At 37.3% G+C, this 21750-nt stretch overlaps 2 protein-coding genes across 4 annotated transcripts; both read left to right on the top strand.

Moving 5' to 3' along the window:
• Window positions 1-7140: 7140 nt before the first annotated feature.
• LOC112196961 (enoyl-CoA delta isomerase 1, peroxisomal) lies at window positions 7141-8172 on the top strand. The gene has a single exon (XM_024337469.2). The coding sequence runs from the start codon at window positions 7303-7305 to the stop codon at window positions 7999-8001; it is 699 nt and encodes a 232-aa protein (XP_024193237.1). The 5' UTR covers window positions 7141-7302; the 3' UTR covers window positions 8002-8172.
• A 1760-nt stretch (window positions 8173-9932) lies between these two features.
• LOC112182650 lies at window positions 9933-21563 on the top strand. 3 transcript variants are annotated; one of them, XM_024321165.2, is made up of 19 exons: window positions 9933-10433; window positions 11331-11410; window positions 11944-11994; window positions 12212-12709; window positions 12856-13113; window positions 13480-13545; window positions 13726-13905; window positions 14092-14143; window positions 14270-14551; window positions 15622-15732; window positions 16233-16424; window positions 16801-17076; window positions 17502-18137; window positions 18640-19124; window positions 19230-19302; window positions 19390-19458; window positions 20081-20475; window positions 20590-20733; window positions 21030-21563. In XM_024321165.2, exons 1-17 carry the CDS (start codon window positions 10206-10208, stop codon window positions 20165-20167), a joined length of 3624 nt encoding a protein of 1207 aa, XP_024176933.1. In that variant the 5' UTR covers window positions 9933-10205; the 3' UTR covers window positions 20168-20475; window positions 20590-20733; window positions 21030-21563. The 3 variants fall into 3 exon arrangements, with proteins under 3 accessions (XP_024176933.1, XP_024176934.1, XP_024176932.1); XM_024321166.2 differs by having other exon boundaries at window positions 19242-19302; window positions 20081-20733; XM_024321164.2 differs by having other exon boundaries at window positions 20081-20733.
• Window positions 21564-21750: the final 187 nt, after the last annotated feature.

Here is a 21750-nt window from a genome sequence, read left to right as displayed (position 1 = left end):
ATGATGTGGATGGAATTGAACTGAAGTTGACCAAAGTAGAAGATGATGATGAATGATGGAGATGGTTAATGGAGATGGTAGAAGCTACACGCGCAGCATATCCACTCTCCCGCGTCATCCCCGCTCCCTACCCCCCACGCGTGAACCTCCACCCCCAACCCCACTCTCAAATCCCAATAAACCCAATAGAAAACCAAACCCATCTCTCTCTCTCTCTCTTTCACTTTCTCTCTAGGTTGTCGTCCCACACGTCCTACACCCACCAATAATAAGATTATTGGGCGGCAGTAAAAAGATTATTGGAGGGCAATAACATATTTATTGGGGCAGTAATCAGATTATTACGAGGTAATAATATGATTATTTATTTGGATAAACCTACAAAAACTTTCAAAATTATAAACATCTTCATTTGTAATTAATATTGATCCCTAATAAACTTGCTACTGGGGGAAATAATATGATTATTGAGGGGTAATAAAATCAGACGCCGGAGTCCGGTCACCAGTCCGGTAGTCAGATTAGAGATTCCGGTGACTGGACACCTGATTCCGGTCACCGGTCGCTAGGGATGGCAATGGGGAGGGTAGGGTAAGGGGATTAAATTAGCATCCCCATACCCGACTTCATTCCCCATCCCCTTACCCGCCCCAATCCCCGTAATAAGAAATTGGGGATTCCCCATCCCCGTCCCCATTGGGGATTAGGTCCCCGTACCCGCCCCAATCCCCGTTAACAATATTACTAATTTATTATATAAAAATTCATTTAAATAATTATCGATTGTAAACTATGAAGTTAAAATCAAACATCAACATAAAATAATTTTTTTTATTTCAATTAAACAAAAACAAATATAAGTCTCGCTTAAAAAAAAACAATAAAAGTCTGCATTCGACAAAAAATTCCACAATCAACTGCTTAGTGTAACCTAACAACTTACTTATTCACTCGAACAAGGTGAATTGAATAATATCAAAAATGTATTGAGAGAATTTAACTATTGACAAAAAGATGAAGTTTACATAGATATATATTTATAAATAATATCAAAAATATATATATATTTTTTAGATAATTCTTATTGGGTGGGTATGGGGATGGGGATCAAAATACCATCCCCACCCCGTACCCGATTTCAGAATTCGAATACTGGGGATCCTCATCCCCGTTACCCGATTTCCCCCAAATTTCTCCCCATTAGGGTTGAATACCCGATGGGTACCCTACCCTATGGGGATTATTGTCATCCCTACCGGTCGCCGGAGACCGCTGCCGGCCACTGGTCACCAGAGCACAGCAAGGTGGAAGATGACTTCTCTCTCTAAGTGAGAAAGAATGAGAGGGCAAAAAAGTCCCCAAAAAATTAAAAAAAGAATTAATTGGGTATTAGGGAAATAATCTCTTATAATGTTTTGGGTAAATTGGGTTAAAAAAATGTTAGTGGAGCAAGTGGGCAATTTGGTGCCTAAAATTAGGTAAATGATCATTTCCCCTAAAATCTAAACCTTTAGCCAACAGACTAAGACCAACCAATCGAAATTTTGCAAATACAAATTTCTTTGTTTAAAATTTCGCCACATGTCGAAACTGTAAAGAGCCTAGACATCTAGCAACCCAATGCCCCATCAATGTGTGGCAAGATGGGTCACCTGTCTCATGATTGCTCGATCCCATCTTCCATCCAACGCTATGCAACAACTGCTGCAAGCTAGATCATACTGCAGTCACCTGCATGCAACAACTGCCGCAAGCGAGGCCTTGCAGTGACTGTTACGGCCCTAACGAAGTGACTAACCTATATGCAACAGGATCCGGCTCCTCTAAAGTGAGGAGCCCATGCAGTTTTGTGAATTTCATAATATCACAGCCATCTACATTATCCAATGGTCAATACAAAGCCACATCACCGAAATATATTGTTTCTCGTTATCTCCTATTCTTCCGTCGTCACTATTTGTCTACCCCGTTTAGTTCCTTTTCTTCTCAGGGCTCCCCCAAAAACCCAAAATCAAAAATGAAATGCACCTCCACTCTTCGAGAATGAAATTCGACATTGGGTTATGGGCTTCCGGATGGAATTTCAAAATTAATTGAAAATGGGATGGAAATGGTGAGAGAGAAGGTGAGGAAGATGATCTGTGAAGATGGCGGTTTGAAATTTCAGAAATTCGGGGAGTGTGGTTTTCTAGGTCTCTTTGTTTTTGTTCTTCTGCATTCATTCTTTGCTTCTTTCTTCCTTTTCTCTGGTTTCATTTTCATTTTCTGCAAAAGATTTTGTCTGTTACTGACCCGAATCTACCATCAATCTTCTTCCCCCTCTAGTTTTCTTGTTCCGTTTGCTAAAAATTATTCAGATTGGTAAAAAAAAAAAAAATCTATATGAGAAGTGATTTTTAAGTGATGGAAAATTGTTCTGAAAACACTTGAATATAATATATGCATTTCTGCCGACAACTCTAAGATCTCATATGAATCTTCGAACCAAAACTTGTCTAGGATTTGATCATTCTTCCTTTGCCATGTGCATTTATAATGTCAGGTGTATCCTAAATTAATCAGAAACTCAACCAAAATATTGGGTGAAGAATCCTCATATGCTAACAATAGGCAAAGGGGAATCACGTACTGTTCTTGAGAAAGTCTCAAAAGAACTTGTTACTTTAATACGGAGATGAACTGAAATAGAGAAAAGAGTCGTAACAGCAGGAGTTGTCGTCAACTTTGTAGTATACAAATGCAAGATAATGTGGCGAGCTCCTAAGCCATTGGATTTTGTTGATGGAAGAGATTTTATGAAATTCTCAAAACTGCAGAGAACTCACTTTAGAGGATCCCAATCCTATGCAACATATCAGGCCACGTGGCCCGTCACTGCCCTAAGTACTGGGATTGGACGTGGGAGGAGGCCCTTTAGTATTGCTACATTGGTTATTACTTATTATGAATCTATGGAATCCTCAACCACCATGCGCTCCGCTCAACCCTAACGATACCATCACTATAAAAGTATGTCATTGACTCATGGGAATCCCGAATCCTCATGAATCTATATAATAGTTCAATTGACTCACCAATAACTTCATACATGCATGGTCAATTCAAGAAGATGCTCTCAAGTTAGGCCTCATCATTTGGTCTGGGGATCAAGTGGGCCGATGGAGGTCCACAAGGTCTGCATGGTAAAAGCCCAGCCCGACCAGTATAAAAACCCATAATAGGCCCAGCCTGGCGGGTAGAGGGCCAGGCTTGGTTTAAGGGTTTGAAACTCGTCCAGGGCCATAAGCCCGTAATTTGACGGACGGTGAAACTGGAAGGTCTCATACTTCTATATAGAGTATGTTACAACAGTTCAAGCATAATGCATTAAAGTTACAACAGTTCTCATACTTCTATATAGAATATGTATATGTGTATGTGTGTGTGAATCGTTACTAATTTTACTATAAAAAATTACTCACAAGTGCTACTTTGAAACTTTAATTAGCCATAAGGCCATCTATATTTTTTTATGCATCTAAGGCCACTTATATCTTTACATTATTTTTTCTCTGACGATTTTGCCCTTACCTAAGAAAACCAATTGCATAGGCTTTATAGATCTCTCTCTATCGAAGAGAGCTTTTGTCTGTTGCCAAAAAAAAAAAAAAAAAAAAAAAGCTCTCTAATCTCATTTTGAACAGATTTTGGATCTTGCCGGGCCTCTTCCCCAAGCACTACGACACCGGCAAGTCGTTGCCGGCGGCCTTCTTTTGCCTCACCGACTCGGCCTACCTGTATCTGACTTGCGACTCGAAGATCCACAGCGCGAACAAGCTCCCGTCGCTCCACCAGGGCGTGTAGATGTTCTAGGTCAGTCAACAAGCTCCGGCCGCCGTCACGTGCAAGGCCGACGCCGCCGTCCTCTGAATTTGGTGTTGGTGTGCTTCCGGATCGCATTCTCAGTGTAGATCTGAGCACTGTTGGCTTTTCTCGGTGTTTCGCCATCGACGTTCCTCGCGTTCTCATGCTTCTTCTGGACTTGTCTCGGCTTCGTCGTCTCCAAGCCTCGGATTCGTCGTCTCCAAGCCTCGGCTCCGTCGTCTCTCAAGTAATTCACATTTTCCATTTCGTTTGAATTTGAATTCGTAGCTGCAAATTATTTTGAAAACCTCAATTTTAATTGCCTGGTGAAAACTATGAAGTAATCGATCGTAGTATATTTGGATTTGTTTATGATGAGTAGTATTCAATGCTATAGGTTCTTAGAATCGTATCAAAATTGAAAAATGCATTTTGAGGTCTTCTAGCTTACAATGCATTCCATGTTAGGTTCAAAGGAAGCGAGAAGATTGACATTCTGGCTATTGCCATTTTATATTGATTGATTTTTGTCTTATCTTATATGCTATTGCATGTATGTTAGTAGAATACTACTACTGTATCAAGATTTGTGTTCATATATATATGTTTGTCTGGTTGGCAGTCAGATTGATTCTTTTATTATTCTATTTTACTTCACTTTTGTGGAAAGCCAACAAAGTTTGTTATCTTTATAGCCAGAATCTTAAGTTTTATGCTCTGTTTTTATTAATGATGGTCCATTTGGGTTCCAATGGTCCTCTTCTGTAATTGGATTTCTGGACTAATTTGGTTTCAATAGTATATTTGGATCGAACTTCTGTTTATGATGAGTTCCATAGTTTGCAAACGTTTAATTGTAGTTTGCAATTATGATAATTCTTGAAAAGATCACAATACAGTTTTTAATTCTCAATCATTTCTTGTTTGCAATTTGTGTTACACTATCAACATGTATAATTAGCTGGTTTTCTGCAATCAGTATCTATGTCAATGCCTCTTTATTATTGGTTCAATAGCTTTGTATATATGTTATAGTGGTTTTCTGTGACTGTTATAGCGGTTTTTCAACACAATGATAATAGCAATCTATCCATATGTTAGTAGCTTTTCAATTTGATGTCAGTACTCAGTAGCTTTTTTGCTTTCATTTTTATTGATTTGAAGTCATTACCTCTCTATAACTGTTATAGTGGCTTTTTAACACAGTGATAGTAGTTTTCTATATCTATGTTAGTATCTTTTCAATATGATGTCAGTAACTTTTTTATTTTTATTTTTATTGATTTCAAGTGGTCTTTTGTTAATAGCTTATCAAATTTAGAAAAGCATGATTCTGAATTAAATTTAATTTTCTTTTTGTTATGATTTTGTATCTCTAGCATTTCTTGTTTGGGATTTTTGTTACACTATCAACATGGATAATCAGCTGGTTTTGTGCAATCAACATGTATGTCAGTAGATTTTTATTACTGGTTTAGTAACTTTGTACATGTGTCATAGTAGCTTTCTGTGTCTATGTCAGTAGATTTTTAGATTGCTTGTTTTTAGTCTACATTTTAAATACTAATATTTTGTTGTATCTTCTTGCAGAATTCTTTCCCTTTACATTTGCAATAGTAGATTCCGAAAATCATGTGAATTTGAGTACTGAACCCTCCATTTACCAAGAGATTATCCGGCCAACCAAGAAATGTTGAAATGAAGTCTAATGCTGAAGGTGGCAAAATAATGTCTATGGTTAGCGTGTAGTGTGGTAGAGCTTGACAGTAGTTTTATACAACTATTGTAATAGATTTTCACAACTATGGTAGTGGTTTTTTACAACTATGATAGTAGCTTTTTACATAATTATATCATTGTTGAACCCTGCATACTTTTTATAGCATTGAATATGTTTTCATTTCTCAATTGTAGTAGCTTTTTTATTTTGGTTGTATCCTTTAGATTTCCATATCTTTGTTAATCTTTGAGAATGACTTTTTCAGTCTCTCAGAGTAGCTTTTGTTTTGCTTAGTTATTGCTTTTGGCATTGTTAGGAGTAACTTTTGATGATGGTGAGAGCAGCCTTCTAATGTTGGTGACAATAGTGTTTGTTGGTGGTGAGAGTAGCTTTTGGTATTGGTGACAGTAGTTTTTGTTGGTAGAGATAATAGTTTTTGGTTTCGTAGAGCGTAGCTTTTGTTAGTGACAGTAATTTTTGTTGCTGGTAACAGTAGCTTTTATGCCTCGTCGGAAATCTCACCAGCTTAGCTTTTGTTGCTGGTGACAGTAGCTTTTGTGACCTCGTTGGAAATCTCAACAGTGTAGCTTTTGTTGCTTGTAATAGTAGCTTTTGTGACCTCACCGGAAATCTCACCAGCGTAGCTTTTGTTGCTAGTGACAGTAGCTTTTATTGTTAGTAATAGTAGCTTTTGTGACCTCGCCGGAGGTTGCCGGAATGATCATCACAGTAGCTTTTGGTGTTAGTGACAGTAGATTTTGTGATCGCCGGAGGTTGGCCGGAGAGCCGCCGGAAGTTGGCCGGAGACCTCACCTGAGAGGAGAGAGAATAATTGTTGACTTTTTACTCTAGTGGCATATATGTAAATATGTTGGTTTTTGTATCCAAAATATAACACATTTTTTAATCTAGTGGCCTTATGTGGGAAAAAAAATAGTTGGTGGCCTTATGACTAAAAAAACATTCAAATATGCACTTATATGTAATTAACTCATTTTACTAATGGCTTTATTTGTTGATCAGAAATTAGACATGTCCACTTATGGTTGTGGGTTCTCATAGTTTCACTCACAGTATGTAAATAAATCGCAAATATGGTCCAAGTAATAAATGCCCAAGTCTCTTTTGGATCCCAATTCCAATAGGATCCCCATGCTTCATTAGCTCATAATGCTCCCGAAAGAATACCTATGGTTCAAAGGATAAACCCTTACGATAACTTCATCGATCCAATTGTTGAATGAATTGATAATGAATTGATGATTCTTGTTTTAATTGTAATCTCTAATAGTATCTTTAAATATTTCTTTGTAAATAAAGTCCGACCTGGCCCGAAAAAAATGAAGATTACTAGGTTCGGCCTAAAAAAGCCCTCAAGGCCTTCTTTATAAAGACGAGCTTAAATTTGACGATTTACAATAAAGTCAGACCTATTATTATTTAAAAATATAATAAGATCTTACCCCAGCTTGACAATGAGGCCTATCTCAAGCCCAGCAGCCGCATGTTCCATCATTGAACATAACATAATTTTTTTAATTTGGTATTTATTTTGATTAAATGGGGACCAAACGGCAATGTACGCTCTAGGAAGTACTATCCAATATCTAGGATATTCACACAAGTATCCAGCAAAAAGGAAGTAACTTGTGCCACACTCCAATCTCAACATCCAATTGATCATAACAAATTTCAAAGCTTGAAGAAAATTGATTCTCTGACAGAGTGAGACTTCAAAAATGTGCACGTTGGAGAAGAAAGGCGACATCTTCATCCTCACGCTAACTGGGCCAGGTGAGCATAGGCTCAACCCAACTCTACTGGATGCAATCCAATCCGCTTTAAACACCGTCCGAGCCGCCGCCACGTCATCCTCCGTAGCCCTGATCACCACCGCACACGGCAAATTCTTCTCCAACGGCTTCGATCTGGACTGGGCCGGATCGGACAAAGCCCGAGGCGAGCTCATGGCCTCGAAGCTCCGGTCGGTCGTGGCCGACTTCATCTCCCTCCCGTTGCCGACCATCGCCGCAGTCACCGGCCACGCCTCCGCCGCCGGCTTCATCCTCGCGCGATGCCACGACTATGTTTTTATGAGGAAGGACAGGGGGTTCGTCTACATGAGCGAGATGGATATCGCGCTTGTGATTCCGGCTTCGGTTCACGCGCTGATTAAGAATAAGGTCGGGTCGGCGGCGGCGCGGCGCGATTTGATGCTCAGAGCGGATAAGATGACGGCGGCGGTGGCCGTGGAGAAGGGGATTGTTGACTCGGCGGTTAATGGCGCGGAGGAGACCGTTGAGGCGGCGGTTAGATTGGGGGAGGAGTTGGTTAGGAGGAAGTGGAAGGGACACGTGTACGCTCAGATTCGCCTTGGCTTGATGTCGGAGGTCTTGGAGGCGATGCGAAACCATGACAGTCCTAGATCCCTACTGTAGAGATTGAGTCAGGCCGGCATGCATTTGCTCAGAGCCCTAACGGTTATTGGATTTGGTTGGATACAATAAATATGGGGCTTTGTTGGATTAACTTTTGTGTTTGTAATCGGTCCAATTCGTGTAATATTATGATGGTTGTGAAATAAGATAATTTTTATTGCAATCTTTTAATGTACTCATTAGATCTCGTTTATTTTTTAATTATTCAATAACATATGTGTCCTTATACAAAAAGAGCCAAAGACTACAAAGTTTGAACTGGTTCATACTGACGTGTGGGGGCCTTTACCTGTACAATCTCTAGGAGGCTCAAGGTACTACGTGACACTCATTGATGAATTTGTGATTACAGACAACAAATTAATAAGGAAAATATTTTTCCCTCTATTAAGAATTATCATAATGGAAACACATTTACAGTACTTTAATTATTCATTTCCATTTTAGTTCTTATTTCACATTTCTCATTTTCTTTGTTTATAAAAACTTTTGAAGAAGAAAAAACAAGAGAAAATGCATTCAAAATTACGTGGTGAATTATATAAATATAATACAATGATGCAAAGTATTATAAGGATCATGAAACATGAGATCGATAGCCTTCATGTAAACTAACCAAATAAGTTTGTGAAGCGGCATATAAGACAAAAATAAATGATAAAAAAATAGAGCATGAACAAATTTAATATTGCAACCTATGTAGAATCCAGCATGCAACCATAAACCATAAAATTAAGCTTTGAAAATCCATAATTAAGCATGAAATAGTAGGCTTGAAAAACCCATGATAAATTTCTGTTAATTAGTTATGCTATCTTTTTTCAATAAAATCTCATATATTTTTTTTTAACAATATCAAGTTTCTTTGTGGTAAATAAATAATTAAAGGAGCATTAAAACTCATCTTTAATGCTCCAAGACATTTTCTTTTATGACTAAGGTTAAGTTAGGTATTTAAAACTTAAAAGAGATTTACTCAACAAATTTTACTTTTTAAAACGCAAATAGAAGGTGTAAAGAGATAAGAGGTCAAATGAGCAAATATAGAGGTCCCAATAGAAAAACTCGTGAAATAATAACAGTTCTGTTAAGGCTACTTAAGAATTTTTTTTTAATAAAAAATAGGATCTAATAAATAAAACTTTGTCAAATTAGAGTGAACAATCACTATTACACAATAGTGTCATCCTTATTAACGAGTGATAATATGTGTATAAGGTTCACATTTAAAAAATATATATATATTATTTTACGTTAAAATGAAACCAGAGAGTTTAGTCTCTAAATTCGATTGAGATGCTTACATTTTGTAACGTTTAAGATGAAATTATATAAAATTTAGTTTCAAACTTTGATAGAGTTTTGGCACCCTTAGAGCACACAAGGTTTACAAGGTTGTGTCAGTTGACATGTTAATATGACACTCAACATACTTCACGATGTTAAGTAAAAATGAACACAAATAGTTTACAGGCATATCAAAACATTTGTTCAGTCAATTTTAAGCTTGCTCAAATAGTGGTCAAAGCCCTAGTTACCCTGTTTTTCATACTCCGAGTCTGAAATAAACATTAAAAAATGAGTAATTTTTGAATTAGCCATGACTTGGATTATTGGATATGATGTTTATGGAATGTTTTTTTTTTAAAAATAGCAAAAGAAATCCAGTAGGGGCATTCACAGAAATTCCTTGTATCTGGAAACAAAACCCTAGTGCCCACCATTACAAAGCGTAGATTCCCAACTCACCCCATTCCCATTAAATTAATACACCAACGGAAAAATTAACCCAGGAAGCTAAAAAGCGACAAAAACACCAGAATCCAGTGCTCTTCTGTGTCCGGGCCAACTTTCATAATCCCGAAAATGCCCTTATTCCCACTACTAAAAAGGTGACAAATTCTAGCGCATGCCAGCTAATGAGTCCTCATAAAACCACGCCAATACGTACAGCTAATCCCAAAATTAAGAAGCAAAAAAAAAAAAATTTCAATTCAGAAAACGAAAAAGAAGAAGAAAATTACAGCTCTCTCTATTCCTCTGATTCATTTCCAAGTTCAATGAACGAACGAACCCACTCGGATTCGTTATAATCCGATTCCTCAAATGTAGAGTTTCACCACGGTGAAGCCCCACTGCAGAGAAAGCGTTAGAGAGAGCAAATCCGAGTTTTCGAGTGTGTGTTGGATTCGGAGCGGGACCCGATGTCGTCGGTCTACAGTCCGGGACGGAGCCCCGGGAGTTCGAGGCTTCAGGTGGCCGGCGGAGGAGGAGTGGGAGGAGTTGCGAGGCTGAGATCTTCGTCGATGAAGAAGCCGCCGGAGCCGCTGCGGCGGGCGGTGGCGGATTGTCTGGCGTCGTCGGCGGCCAGCTTGCACCATGCCAGCAGTTCGTCCTCTGTGCTGCTCTCCGAAGCTTCGAGAATTCTGAGGGTGAGTGAATTCTGTGTGTGGTTTCGCGGTTTCTGATTTCGTTTTTTTTTTTTTTTTTGGATCTTTGAAATGCTGGCTTGGTTTGTGGAATCTAGGTCTCACTGTGTGTGTGATTTGGGTTTGAATTGGTGGAGTTTGGATGAGTTGAGTGCTTATGGAGCTTTGAACTCTGTTTGAACAATAGCAGAGATTAGAACAGAAAAGAGATAGTAATTAAATGTGGTTTACCCAATTTAAGCACTTGTTGCTGGCTTAGATTACTTCGTTGCATTTAGTTTTAATTGGCTTCTTTAGTTATCTATGATGGGGGAAAAGTGGAAATGCAATTTTGTTGCACTTTGTTTGAATAGTTTATTATTTTTATAAGAGCACTTTGTTCGATTTGTTACCCATCTGTAGAATTAAGAACTCCCCAGAGTTAATTTGTAGTTTTATTTCTTTGGTAAGAATTGTTTCGTAACGGCAACAAGAGAAGCTGTTTCTGAAGTGGTTTCCTATTATTGGTTTTGCATGGAGCTGTTTAACTGTATTCTCTCGATGATTCGGGATTACATATTAGCATTTGCAATTGATTTGATGCTCTCTTTATGTCTTAAGTAAAATGTCAGCACTTTTTTATTGATTAGTTTTCAAAAGTTCTGGTTAAAGAGGACATCTAGATATCACTGCCCCACTTGGCTTGAAGTAGCAATTATGTTATTTGAAATGGAAGCTCTGTTCATTTTGTAATTACATCCAGCTTTTATTGCCCTTTCTGGATACTGGACTGTCCAGTTATCCAGGCAGGTAGAGCTGACATCTTATTGAGATGTCTTTATCATGTCGTTGCTCATCTTATTCGATTGACTTGCATGAGCTGCAATTTCACATTTCACAAATTAAACTTATGATTGGCAGGATTATCTAGCATCCCCAACAACGATGGACTTGTCTTACAATGTGATTTTAGAACATACCATTGCTGAGAGGGAGCGCAGGTAACTCCTGTAGGTAACTCTTATAGGTTTTCTCTTCTTGATTTAACTTGAATGCTTCATGCAATCCAGCAACAGGATAAACAGAATGTTTCTAGGAATAGTGAGAGAATTTATGATCCATAAATTATTATGCTTGTGTCAAACCAAGTGTGAGTTCACATGTGCATACTCGTGAAACTTCAAGTTGGGGGTAAATTTTGTGGTTTAGCTTATGGTAAAGAACTATTGATAAAGAGCTTTTGTGGCATTTAGTATAAGTTGAAGATATGTACAGAGTAAGAATAGATAATGCACTCACACTCACATAACACACCAAGGGAATTTAATAAGATTACAAATTTTTTTATACACATATGTATGTGTGTCTGGCTGTATATACATCTATTGTCTTCCAAATGCATGTAAATTGTCTCCATTTGCACTTGCTAATCATATCTTGATTTTTGCCAATGGATTTTCCATCAAGCTCTGTATAAAAAATAGTTGTTATGGTATAGATCCTTTTTCCTGATGTTGGTTTTCTTTTATGCCAGCCCTGCAGTTGTTTCAAGGTGTGTGGCACTTTTGAAACGCTACCTCCTAAGGTATGTTCTATATATCTTGAGATATTTTTTTCCTCTATTGATCTCATTGGATTTAAAAATTAAAGATACCATGTAGACAATGTTGTATCTCACCCTTGTTGCACCAGTTATTCTAACATGTGTAAATTTTGTTTTCTTTTCTGTTTGGTGTTGATTTTGTTATTTTTAGTGTTTTTAAATTCAGAGTTTTGAGACATGCTTTTGTTTTACTTTGAAGGTACAAACCCAGCGAAGAGACATTACTGCAGATTGATCGGTTTTGTATAAACACTATTGCCGAATGTGATATTGGTCCAAACCGGAAATTGTCTCCATTGTCACAATCATTTGCGTCAACAGCATCTACAAATACTCCCCCTTTGTCTGTACCTAGTCCTGGGACTCTTGTGAAGTCATTAAACTATGTGCGGTCTCTGGTGTCTCAACATCTTCCAAGGCGATCATTCCACCCGGGTGCTTTTTCTGGAGCCCTGTCTGCAACAAGACAATCCCTTCCAAGTTTGTCTTCTTTGTTGAGTAGATCCTTCAATGGGCAGCTAAGCCCTGCACACACTGGGGAACCTTTGGAGAATAAAGACGTCACTACTATGTCTATTTTGAACCTATCAAATATTGAAAAGGTTGATGGAATGAAAGATCTTGAATACCTCGCACTCGACGTTCTCAGGTGGCGCTGGCTTGGAGAACAGCAGTCATCATTATTGCTAACTGAAAGGTACACACAGAAATGGCTTGTTACCTTCTAACTCTGCGGGTTGTTCTTTATCTCCTATTCAGTTTTCAGTTTTAGTTTGTCTTTATGTTAGCTTTCTTGTATTGCTTATAAATTAACTCAAGTACTTTACATGTTCCATCGTCAAGTGATCGCGTTGTAAATTCTCAAGAAATGAGAACATATAATCTCCTAGAAGTAGGTGCAGCAGCTCTACTTGTTGGAGACATGAAAGCTAAAATGAAAGGTCAACCTTGGAAGTTTTTTGGAACTGCTGATATGCCTTATCTTGATCAACTGTTGCAACCTTCACCAGTAACCGCAATTACCGATTCTTCCGCTGCACGTGCCCACTTGAGGGCAATAACAGCATCAAAACGCACTAAATCCGGCCCTAGTCAGATATGGTATGCCATTCCATCTTCTATAATCTCTATGACATCTTTGGTGAACTTTGTTCGACATTTTCAAATAGAAGGACTCCGATGCAAATTGAATTCTTTAATTTTGTTGCATAGATAAAATTACCACAGGATAGAAACATGAAATCTAAAGATATTTCTTGTATGATTAGTGGCCTTTGAAGATACTTATTTTACTACCGAGGGTGTACACTGTACATTTAAGCTAATCTATTGTTAATCCCTGTTTTCAGAGGCTTATTAGTTAACTTACACTCACAGTCATACATCATATGAAATTATAACTTTAGCATGATAATGAAGTTTGATCAAACAAATGCTGTTCTGAATATTTTAAGTGTAAAATTTCAGGGACGAATCTCCAGTGAGCACATTTCGTCCCAGGGCTAAACCGCTATTCCAATATCGTCACTACAGGTAACAAATAGGAGATTGGTTGTTTTACAAGATCCCTTAATATTCTTGATTCCTTGGAAATACTTTTTGATGTTGGCTGTGAGTGTTGTTATAGCACTCGTGTCTTTTGAATTGATATTCAAGTAGCTAGCATTTTTGTTCCAGTTTACTTTCTCTCACCATATTTTTTATGTGGATCAGTGAACAACAACCCTTGCGCTTGAATCCAGCTGAGGTTTGTGAGGTCATTGCTGCAGTTTGCTCTGAGGCATCTTCACCAACTGCTAATGTGATGACATTATCATCTAGATTAAATAATAACTATGGAAAGCCGTCAATGGATGCAGCAGTGAGCGTCTTAATCAAACTTGTTATTGACATGTATGTTTCCATGACTACGGCCAGTAATATTACAGTCATTCTTGATGTCCTACTTCTATTTTGTGTGATTGTGTGTGTAACTCCCTCCCTCTCCATGTTAATGTCCCATTTTCTGCTTTTTGCTCTAATTGCATACTATGTTGTGTTCGGTCATGGATAGCAGTCATTGAAAATCTCTTTTTGTAGGTATGTTTTGGATTCTGGGACTGCTGCTCCTCTCACTTTGTCTATGCTTCAGGTGATTACTGGTTGACTTTTTGTGATTGGAATATGTGCCTCTCTCCCTCCCTCTCTCTCCCCACACCCCCCTCTGACTTTTTTCATCATTCCAATTGTTTTTCTGTTTTTTTGTATGATCTTTCAGGAAATGCTTAATTCTCCAACAGCAACATGTAGAGTTCGTGCATTTGATTTCATTCTGAACCTTGGAGTTCATGCTCATTTACTAGAGCCAATGGTTACGGATGATGCTTCCACAATTGAAGAAGATTATTCTCAAGAATCATATTTTGACAGTGAAGCTAAGCTTGCAACACAAGAAATGAGAAGATCAGATTCTGTTTTGATGGGCAGCTCCTCAGCTATTGATAATTTTGAATCATGGATTTTAAATATTTTATATGAGATTTTGCTTCTTCTTGTTCAGGTATAGTTTCTTTTATATTTGAATTATCTGCTTGGGTTACATTAAGAAGCTACAAAATAGTGATGTTAACTTGTCTTTATTTTTCTGATCCTATATATATTGTGAACCCTTCTTTTATTATTGGAAAAATTGGAGGCATTTTTTCTAAGATGCACTCTTCTTTAGTATTTAGTAAAACATTGATAAATATGCATCTAGATATGAGTCTTTATTGGGAGACAGTTTGTTGTTTCCATTCAATCTGTATTATGATATTTTCTGCCAACATTCTCTTTGCTTCATAGTTTAGTTTTGGACTTAAGAAAATTTATTACATTTAATTGCTTGTTTCTTTTTCTGGTTTGCGGTTTATCTATTACTGGATTGCAATTGATGAGATTTATTTAGTGATTAGTTTATAGTGGATTTCAGAAAATGTTTTTTTTTAAAATTAATTAATTAATTAATTTTTTAATTAGGATAACTTGGTCTACAGAAAATAAATTATTTTCTCCATCTTGAAGATGGGGTTATGAGGAGGGTCAGTTGAGTCAAAGAATTAGGGAAATTGTAATTGTTTTTTCTTTTTGAAAGCGATAAGAAAAGAAAAAGTAGGCATGAAATAAGATGAGTTGGTGGAAGGAAACTTGGTACTGTTGGGCTTATTGTAGTGAAGAAGGCATATAGTTCACCAAATGAGTTTGTATATATATATATATATATATATATATATATATATTGGTCAAAGAGTTTGTATATTTTGAATGACAAAAATATAACTAGTTTCCAACTATAAAGTAAAATGTCATAGTTGATAGATTGCAATTAAAACATAGCTCCTACTCGATCAAAATTACAAAACTAAATGTAATATCCCTAAATGCTTGGACAAATTACAAAGATGCCAAACATCTGTTCCTTTCCCAGTGAAAATGCACCTCTCTTATCTTAATAAATTTTGCGGTATCTTTCCACCCTAACAAGCACTTTAGAACAAATTTCACTATGCATCAATGTTTCAATTTATATCTCTGTTGATCAATGCAGATATTGTCATCATTCTTTAACCTTTAGTTTTTCCGTTCTTGTAGATAGAAGAGAAAGAAGAATCTGTATGGGCTTCTGCTCTTAGCTGCTTGCTTTATTTTGTCTGTGATAGAGGCAAAATATTGAGAAACCGGATAAATGGACTTGACATAAGGGTGAGATATTTTGCAATTTTTATAAAATCATACTGCAAGGTTTACGAATATTCAACTGTGAGTCTGTTTTTATTAGTGTTTATTTGGAATTCTTTCCAGTATTCTCCTGGTGTATGTTGTAACACCATCTATGCCTCTAGATGTAAGGTTACTCTCAATGGGGCTTATTACCTTACCAACAAGAGTTTAGTAGGAATGGTCAGCCTCATGGGCTTCTCGCATGTGGTCCAGGGTTCATACCCCCTACCTAGCCATATGATATAGTTTCCTGCCGCCTAAAGATTGTAGGGTTTGGACACCCAGTCAGCGAAAGCGGGCTTGGGGATTCCTGGGTTTCAAAAAGAAAAAGAAAAAGAAAAAGAAAAAAGAGAACTGGTTTCTATAAATTTACATATCCTGATGCCATGATTACTATCATCTACAATGCCATTTACTGATTCATTTATATCCCAACAGTTATGAGTTTCTATCTTGATTGTTGTTTTAATGTCTACTTTTAGGTTGTTAAGGCGCTACTAGTAATTAGCAGGAAGAATTCTTGGGCAGAAGTAGTTCATTGCAAGCTTATTAGCATGTTAGCAAACATGTTTTATCAAGTACCTGAAGAAACCGATGAGACTGTCTCAAGTACCCGTTTATTTGTTGTGGAGCAAGTTGATCTGATTGGTGGAATTGAGTTTATTTTTCTTGAGGTATGCTACTAATTTTTCTTGACACTGAAATCAATAGTTAGAAGCTTGAATGCTTGATTATAAGAAAAAAAGATTCTGAAGCTACTGAATCCGAAGCATAGAACTAAGGGCCCTTGGTAATCAGAATATTATTATCATCTGCGTTGTAAAGAAGTTCCATTATCATTGGTGAGGTCAAACAACACTTCAATAATCTGATGTAAATGATTACTTTAGCTGATTGATGAATGGTGATGGATCTGTTTTTTCAAATAAGATTTATTGAAATGCTTATGTAATGTATTCTTGTTTTATGAAACCAAACTATAAAACTTTCTGTATGGTTTTGTTCAACCAGCAATATCTAATTCCAAGCCATGATGCTTGTGCGATGCAGTATTCACTAGCGAAATCAAGGGATGAAAGAAGAAATCTGTTTTTGGTGCTTTTTGACTATGTTTTGCATCAAATTAATGAAGCATGCATAGCTACAGGAGGCACGGAGTATAGTGATGATGAGATTCAGCCTCTTGTTGTTCTTCTCACAATGGCTGATGCGTCTGAAGCCGTTTATATCTGTATTAAGCTTGGGGTGATAGGCATTGGGGAACTTATGAGGAATTCTATTTCTGATGCCTTGTCTAGATATCCAAACAGTGAACGGCTAAATATGGTATGTATCAAAAGTGTGTGTGCGGTGTGTTTGAGTTGGTGTTTGTGTATGTTTCTCTATAAAGGAGGGGAGCTGCATTCTTCAAAAGTTTTGTCACTGGAATATTTAAGTCAATTATGTTCCTACCCAGCTTGTCTTCTGTGAGCTTTTTCATCAGCCTGTTTGCTATCTATTGTTGGCATGGACAGAGGTGAACTGACTGATGAGCTCTTAGGGAGTTTCACGTATATCATATTTTATTCACACTTGTTTCGATAAATATGCATTTGGTTTTCCCCTCTTGTAAGTGGTAAATAGGTGTGTGGTTTCTACTGGAGGTTTTCACTAATTTCAGAGATTGTTGGATAGTTATTTTTGTTTCTATAATTTTGAAGTCAATTAATCTTTGTTAATGTGCTGCTTCTAAAGTTTATTCAACTTTACAGCTGTTGGAGAGTGTACTGGAGAAATTTGGTGCAACCATTAGTTCATTTACTCATTTGGACACGGAGTTCTTACATATGATGCAAATAACAAAATCCTACAAGTCTTTGGATAGCATTGAAGGTGCAGTTTTAAGAAATGGTGTTGGCATGAAAGCAAAGCTCTCATGGGCCATTTTGCATTCCCTACTTCATTCTGGGAATATTGCTTACCATCGGAATGCGTATGTCTGGTTAGCTGACCTGCTTATTGCAGAAATTAGTGATGAAAGGAATTCAAGTATATGGTCAAATATTAAAAACATGCAGCAGAAAATTTCCCATGCTGTTGTTCATGATTCTGCAGTTGCTTCAGACATTCCTTCAGATGTTCCTCTGCCCATTTCTCTTATGTGTGGTCTTTTGAAGTCAAAGCACAGCATCATCAGATGGGGTTTTCTGTTTGTTCTTGAAAGGCTTCTCATGAGGTGTAAAATTTTGTTAAATGAAACTAAAACCCAGCAATCACATGACAGTGATGTTGGGAATATACACAAGGATAATCGTCTTGAGAAAGCTAATGCAGTGATAGACATCATGAGTAGTGCCTTATCCTTGGTTTTTCAGATTAATGAGACAGATCGCATGAATATTTTGAAGGTAATTGCTTAAGGACTAGAAATCTCTTGACTAGATCTTATGCATGTGGTCTTTCAATTCCAGAGATGCATATAGTTACAAATCAGGGGGATGCGACTGTAAAGGCTTCTAATATGCTTAACAGTTTTTAGCCCTTTTGACTGCAATGCTTGGAGAACGCATATGGTGTGGTACTTATGAAAATCGTTAGAGAAATGATGTTGTAGGGACATGGACTTCTCTTTTGCCCCGCTGTAGGGTACAACGAGAACCTAAAATATTTGTTTGTGCATCATATTAGGTATTTATTAATGCTAAATGACATTAGTAGAAGTTGACGACGCTTCACATTTTGACATTACTTTTTTGAAAAAAAAAAAGGTTTATTGGCTGTTCTGTCAGGTACTGTTTTCTGTCAAAAGAATGAAAATTCATATTTAGTTATCCTAGTGTCAATCTGTTTCTCAACAGTATTGGAGAATTGCATGTCGCGTTCCCCTAACTTTTATCTTGTTTTAAACAGATGTGTGACATACTATTTTCTCAATTGTGCTTGAGAGTTCCTCCTGCAAGTGCAACAGAGGTAGGAGATGATGTGCAACGTGGTAGGGTTCTTTTTCGCATGGATGGTAATAAGAAGGTTGATGATAAGGAGAGTTACCAGGATGCTTTTACCGAAGAAACTAGTGGCAGATCTGGCCCGGGTAACAACAATCCTGTAGAACATGAGACAGAATCGATGGCTGCACTGCTTCTTCGAGGACAAGCTATAGTTCCCATGCAATTGGTTACACGTGTTCCTGCTGCTTTGTTCTATTGGCCATTGATTCAACTTGCTGGTGCAGCTACAGATAACATAGCGTTGGGTATAGCCGTTGGAAGCAAGGGACGAGGGAACCTTCCCGGGGCCACATCTGACATACGGGCTACCCTTCTGTTACTTCTTATCGGTAAATGTACTGCAGATCCTACTGCTTTCCAGGAAGTTGGTGGGGAAGAATTTTTTAGGTGATTCTGGAATTCCAGGCTTTCCTTTGATGAGTTTTCTTCTTATTATTTACTTTTTTATTTTATTTTATTTTTGCTATGTGACTATGGCTGATATACGAGTAGAAAACAATTCAGGGAACTCTTAGATGATACAGACTCGAGGGTAGCATACTACTCCTCAGCCTTTCTTTTAAAGGTAAGAGTGTTTTTTCCCCTACAATGTACAAGTACCAAGTAGGTGGTTCAACCGATTCTGCTAACCTATTAATTCTGTATTTTGCAGCGAATGATGACAGAGAAACCTGAAAAGTACCAACATATGCTTCAGAATCTCGTTGTTAGAGCTCAGCAGGTGAGCCTTGTTCTGTGTTTTGCATGCAGTCACTTTTTCAATATTAGTCCTTAAACAATATATGTGCTTTTTTGTCATAGATATTATTGTATTGCCAATTCTTTTAGTTTGATATGGTGGTGTTCAGAATATGCAATCATGAGAAAGAAACATTAAACTGTATGATGACATTGTAAAATTATGTACGAGCTACCACAGTTGGAAGATGTGATAACGTTGACCAGATTAATGAGCAACTACTGTAGATAGGATTCCTATTCCTTGTTGCTGCCTGTATGGAATGTTTCAAAGAGACTGAACCTTGTTATGAAACTATCTTACCCTTATCCCAAGTATACAAAGGCTTTGTAGTGAACTACTTATCTTTGAATATGTTTTTCTATTGCTGACCATGCTTGAAAGCTGCATTCCAGTTGTTCCATTTTAACCTTTATAAGGGTCATGTTATATGGCTGGCTAATTTCTAACTGTTAAGATTTTAAGGAGATTGCTTTGAATGATACTTCTTGCCTACACTGGCAGAAATATAGATCTTTCTCTCTTTGCTTTGAAGTCTGGTTGTCTCTTTATTACTCCATTACTGCTAGTTTTGAGTCTTTTGACATCTGTTTTCTCCATGCAGAGCAACAATGAAAAGCTGTTAGAAAATCCATACCTGCAGATGCGTGGCATACTTCAGCTGGCAAACGATCTAGGAACTGGGTTGTAATCTGGCAATGCAGATTTGTAAATGTTAATTCTCCTGGACCTTGTAGAAGGTGCTCCCAAGCACAGCTTCATGCTGCCACTGTAATGCTCATGCTATCTTGCGCTGTCACAATTTGGCAAGTTCAAAATGCATGATACTCATTGGGATCTGATTTCTGAATGTTCTTGAAAGAGATTCTAGCCAAAAAAATAAACCAGAGAGTAGAAGGTGCATTCATAGGTTGGATACTGCTGGAAATTTTGCCAATGGAACACAACGCTCCAAGATTGGCAATCGGGGGTTGTGTTTGCTAACATTATTAGAAAATGGTGAGCCAGATTGATATCTACTTTGCAGATCTTCCTCTCCAGATTATTGTATAGTTATGTAATAAGTTGTTGGGGGAGACGCTCTGTTTTGTAAAATATTAAGTTCATGTTCAGCTGAAGGATTCTCACTGGAGGCTTGTTGACAAAGAAGTTACAAGTTCGTTCAGGAAAGTTTTGGACATGTTTAATGCCGTTCTGCCTTTCATTCTGCCACTGGACATTGGGAGTCATGATTGCAGCCATGCAACTTATCACCAGGTACCACCACACACCTTCGATGGCAACGGTATATATGCAAATATATCAATTGCCAAAGTTATATATTACATCTATGATATAAGATGTTGCATCTAGTTGAACCGTCTAAATTTCTTCTTAGGTAATCTAATTGGTTACCTATTTCATAAATATTCAATTTTCTGAATATTCTGAATTTGGCATGATTGGGTTTGTTGTTGTGACATGATTATGACATAATGCTGTACTTGACTATATTTGTTCCTTCATCTCTTCTTATACGTTTGTTTTAAAAACATGTTCTTCTTTCCATGCAGGCAGTTAATGTGCATTACAGTAACGAGAGACTTGGAAGAAACTCTGGAAATTATACTCTGTACAGAATCAAGATTTCCATTTCCCTCCAAGCCTTCACCTAATTTTTTGTCATTCCTGAAGGCGATCTTGATGCTGGCTTTTATGAAGGCATACTCGATTATAACATTTTTTCGCATTCCCTAACATAAGAGTTTCATTATCCTGACAGCGACAAGAACGAGGACGTAATTGAATCGTGTCTCGTCTTGTATGTTCAGTGGGGACTCTATACGAGAGGGTTTTGGAGGGTAGACTGAATGCTATGATCTCTAATTCCATTTTATGTTGTGGGCATCACAGAGTGTCCGTTTTTTCAGGGCATCTCAAAGTGTGCATGCTATGATTTTTGGACCTGCATGGTTTATTTTTGACATTGTAAATAGGTTATTAAATCAGGTAGTTGATGATTGTTGTAAAATGGCTGTAGAAAAATTTTGCTCGTGTATGACATCAAAGTGATTGATTTTCTAAGAAAAGTATTGGTTTTAGTAAAATTTTTGCAATATTTGAAAACTTGATATCAGAGTATCAGCTGGGAATGCCAAACTCTCTCTCTAACTTTTTTTTTTTTGTTGTCTTCCACGATCAGGGAACTGACCATAGCAGTATAATTGTTCAACTTTTTATATATATTTGTATATATAGGTTCAAGGTTTTGTCTTTTGCGAGAAAAACTTTATT

Source organism: Rosa chinensis, chromosome 1 (genome assembly GCF_002994745.2).
Source record: "Rosa chinensis cultivar Old Blush chromosome 1, RchiOBHm-V2, whole genome shotgun sequence".
In the NCBI taxonomy this organism is placed as follows: Eukaryota; Viridiplantae; Streptophyta; class Magnoliopsida; order Rosales; family Rosaceae; genus Rosa; species Rosa chinensis.
The sequence above is the reverse complement of the archived record's forward strand: the minus strand, read 5'-3'. Positions and strand labels throughout refer to the sequence as shown.

Excerpts from the sequence above, each read along its gene's own strand:
- LOC112182650 (XM_024321165.2), top strand. The coding sequence starts at position 10,206 with ATGTCGTCGGTCTACAGTCCGGGACGGAGCCCCGGGAGTTCGAGGCTT. Across the intron at positions 10,434-11,330 it reads AAGCTTCGAGAATTCTGAGG|GATTATCTAGCATCCCCAAC; the intron begins GTGAGTGAATTC and ends TATGATTGGCAG. Across the intron at positions 12,710-12,855 it reads TCATTATTGCTAACTGAAAG|TGATCGCGTTGTAAATTCTC; the intron begins GTACACACAGAA and ends TCCATCGTCAAG.
- LOC112196961 (XM_024337469.2), top strand. The coding sequence starts at position 7,303 with ATGTGCACGTTGGAGAAGAAAGGCGACATCTTCATCCTCACGCTAACT.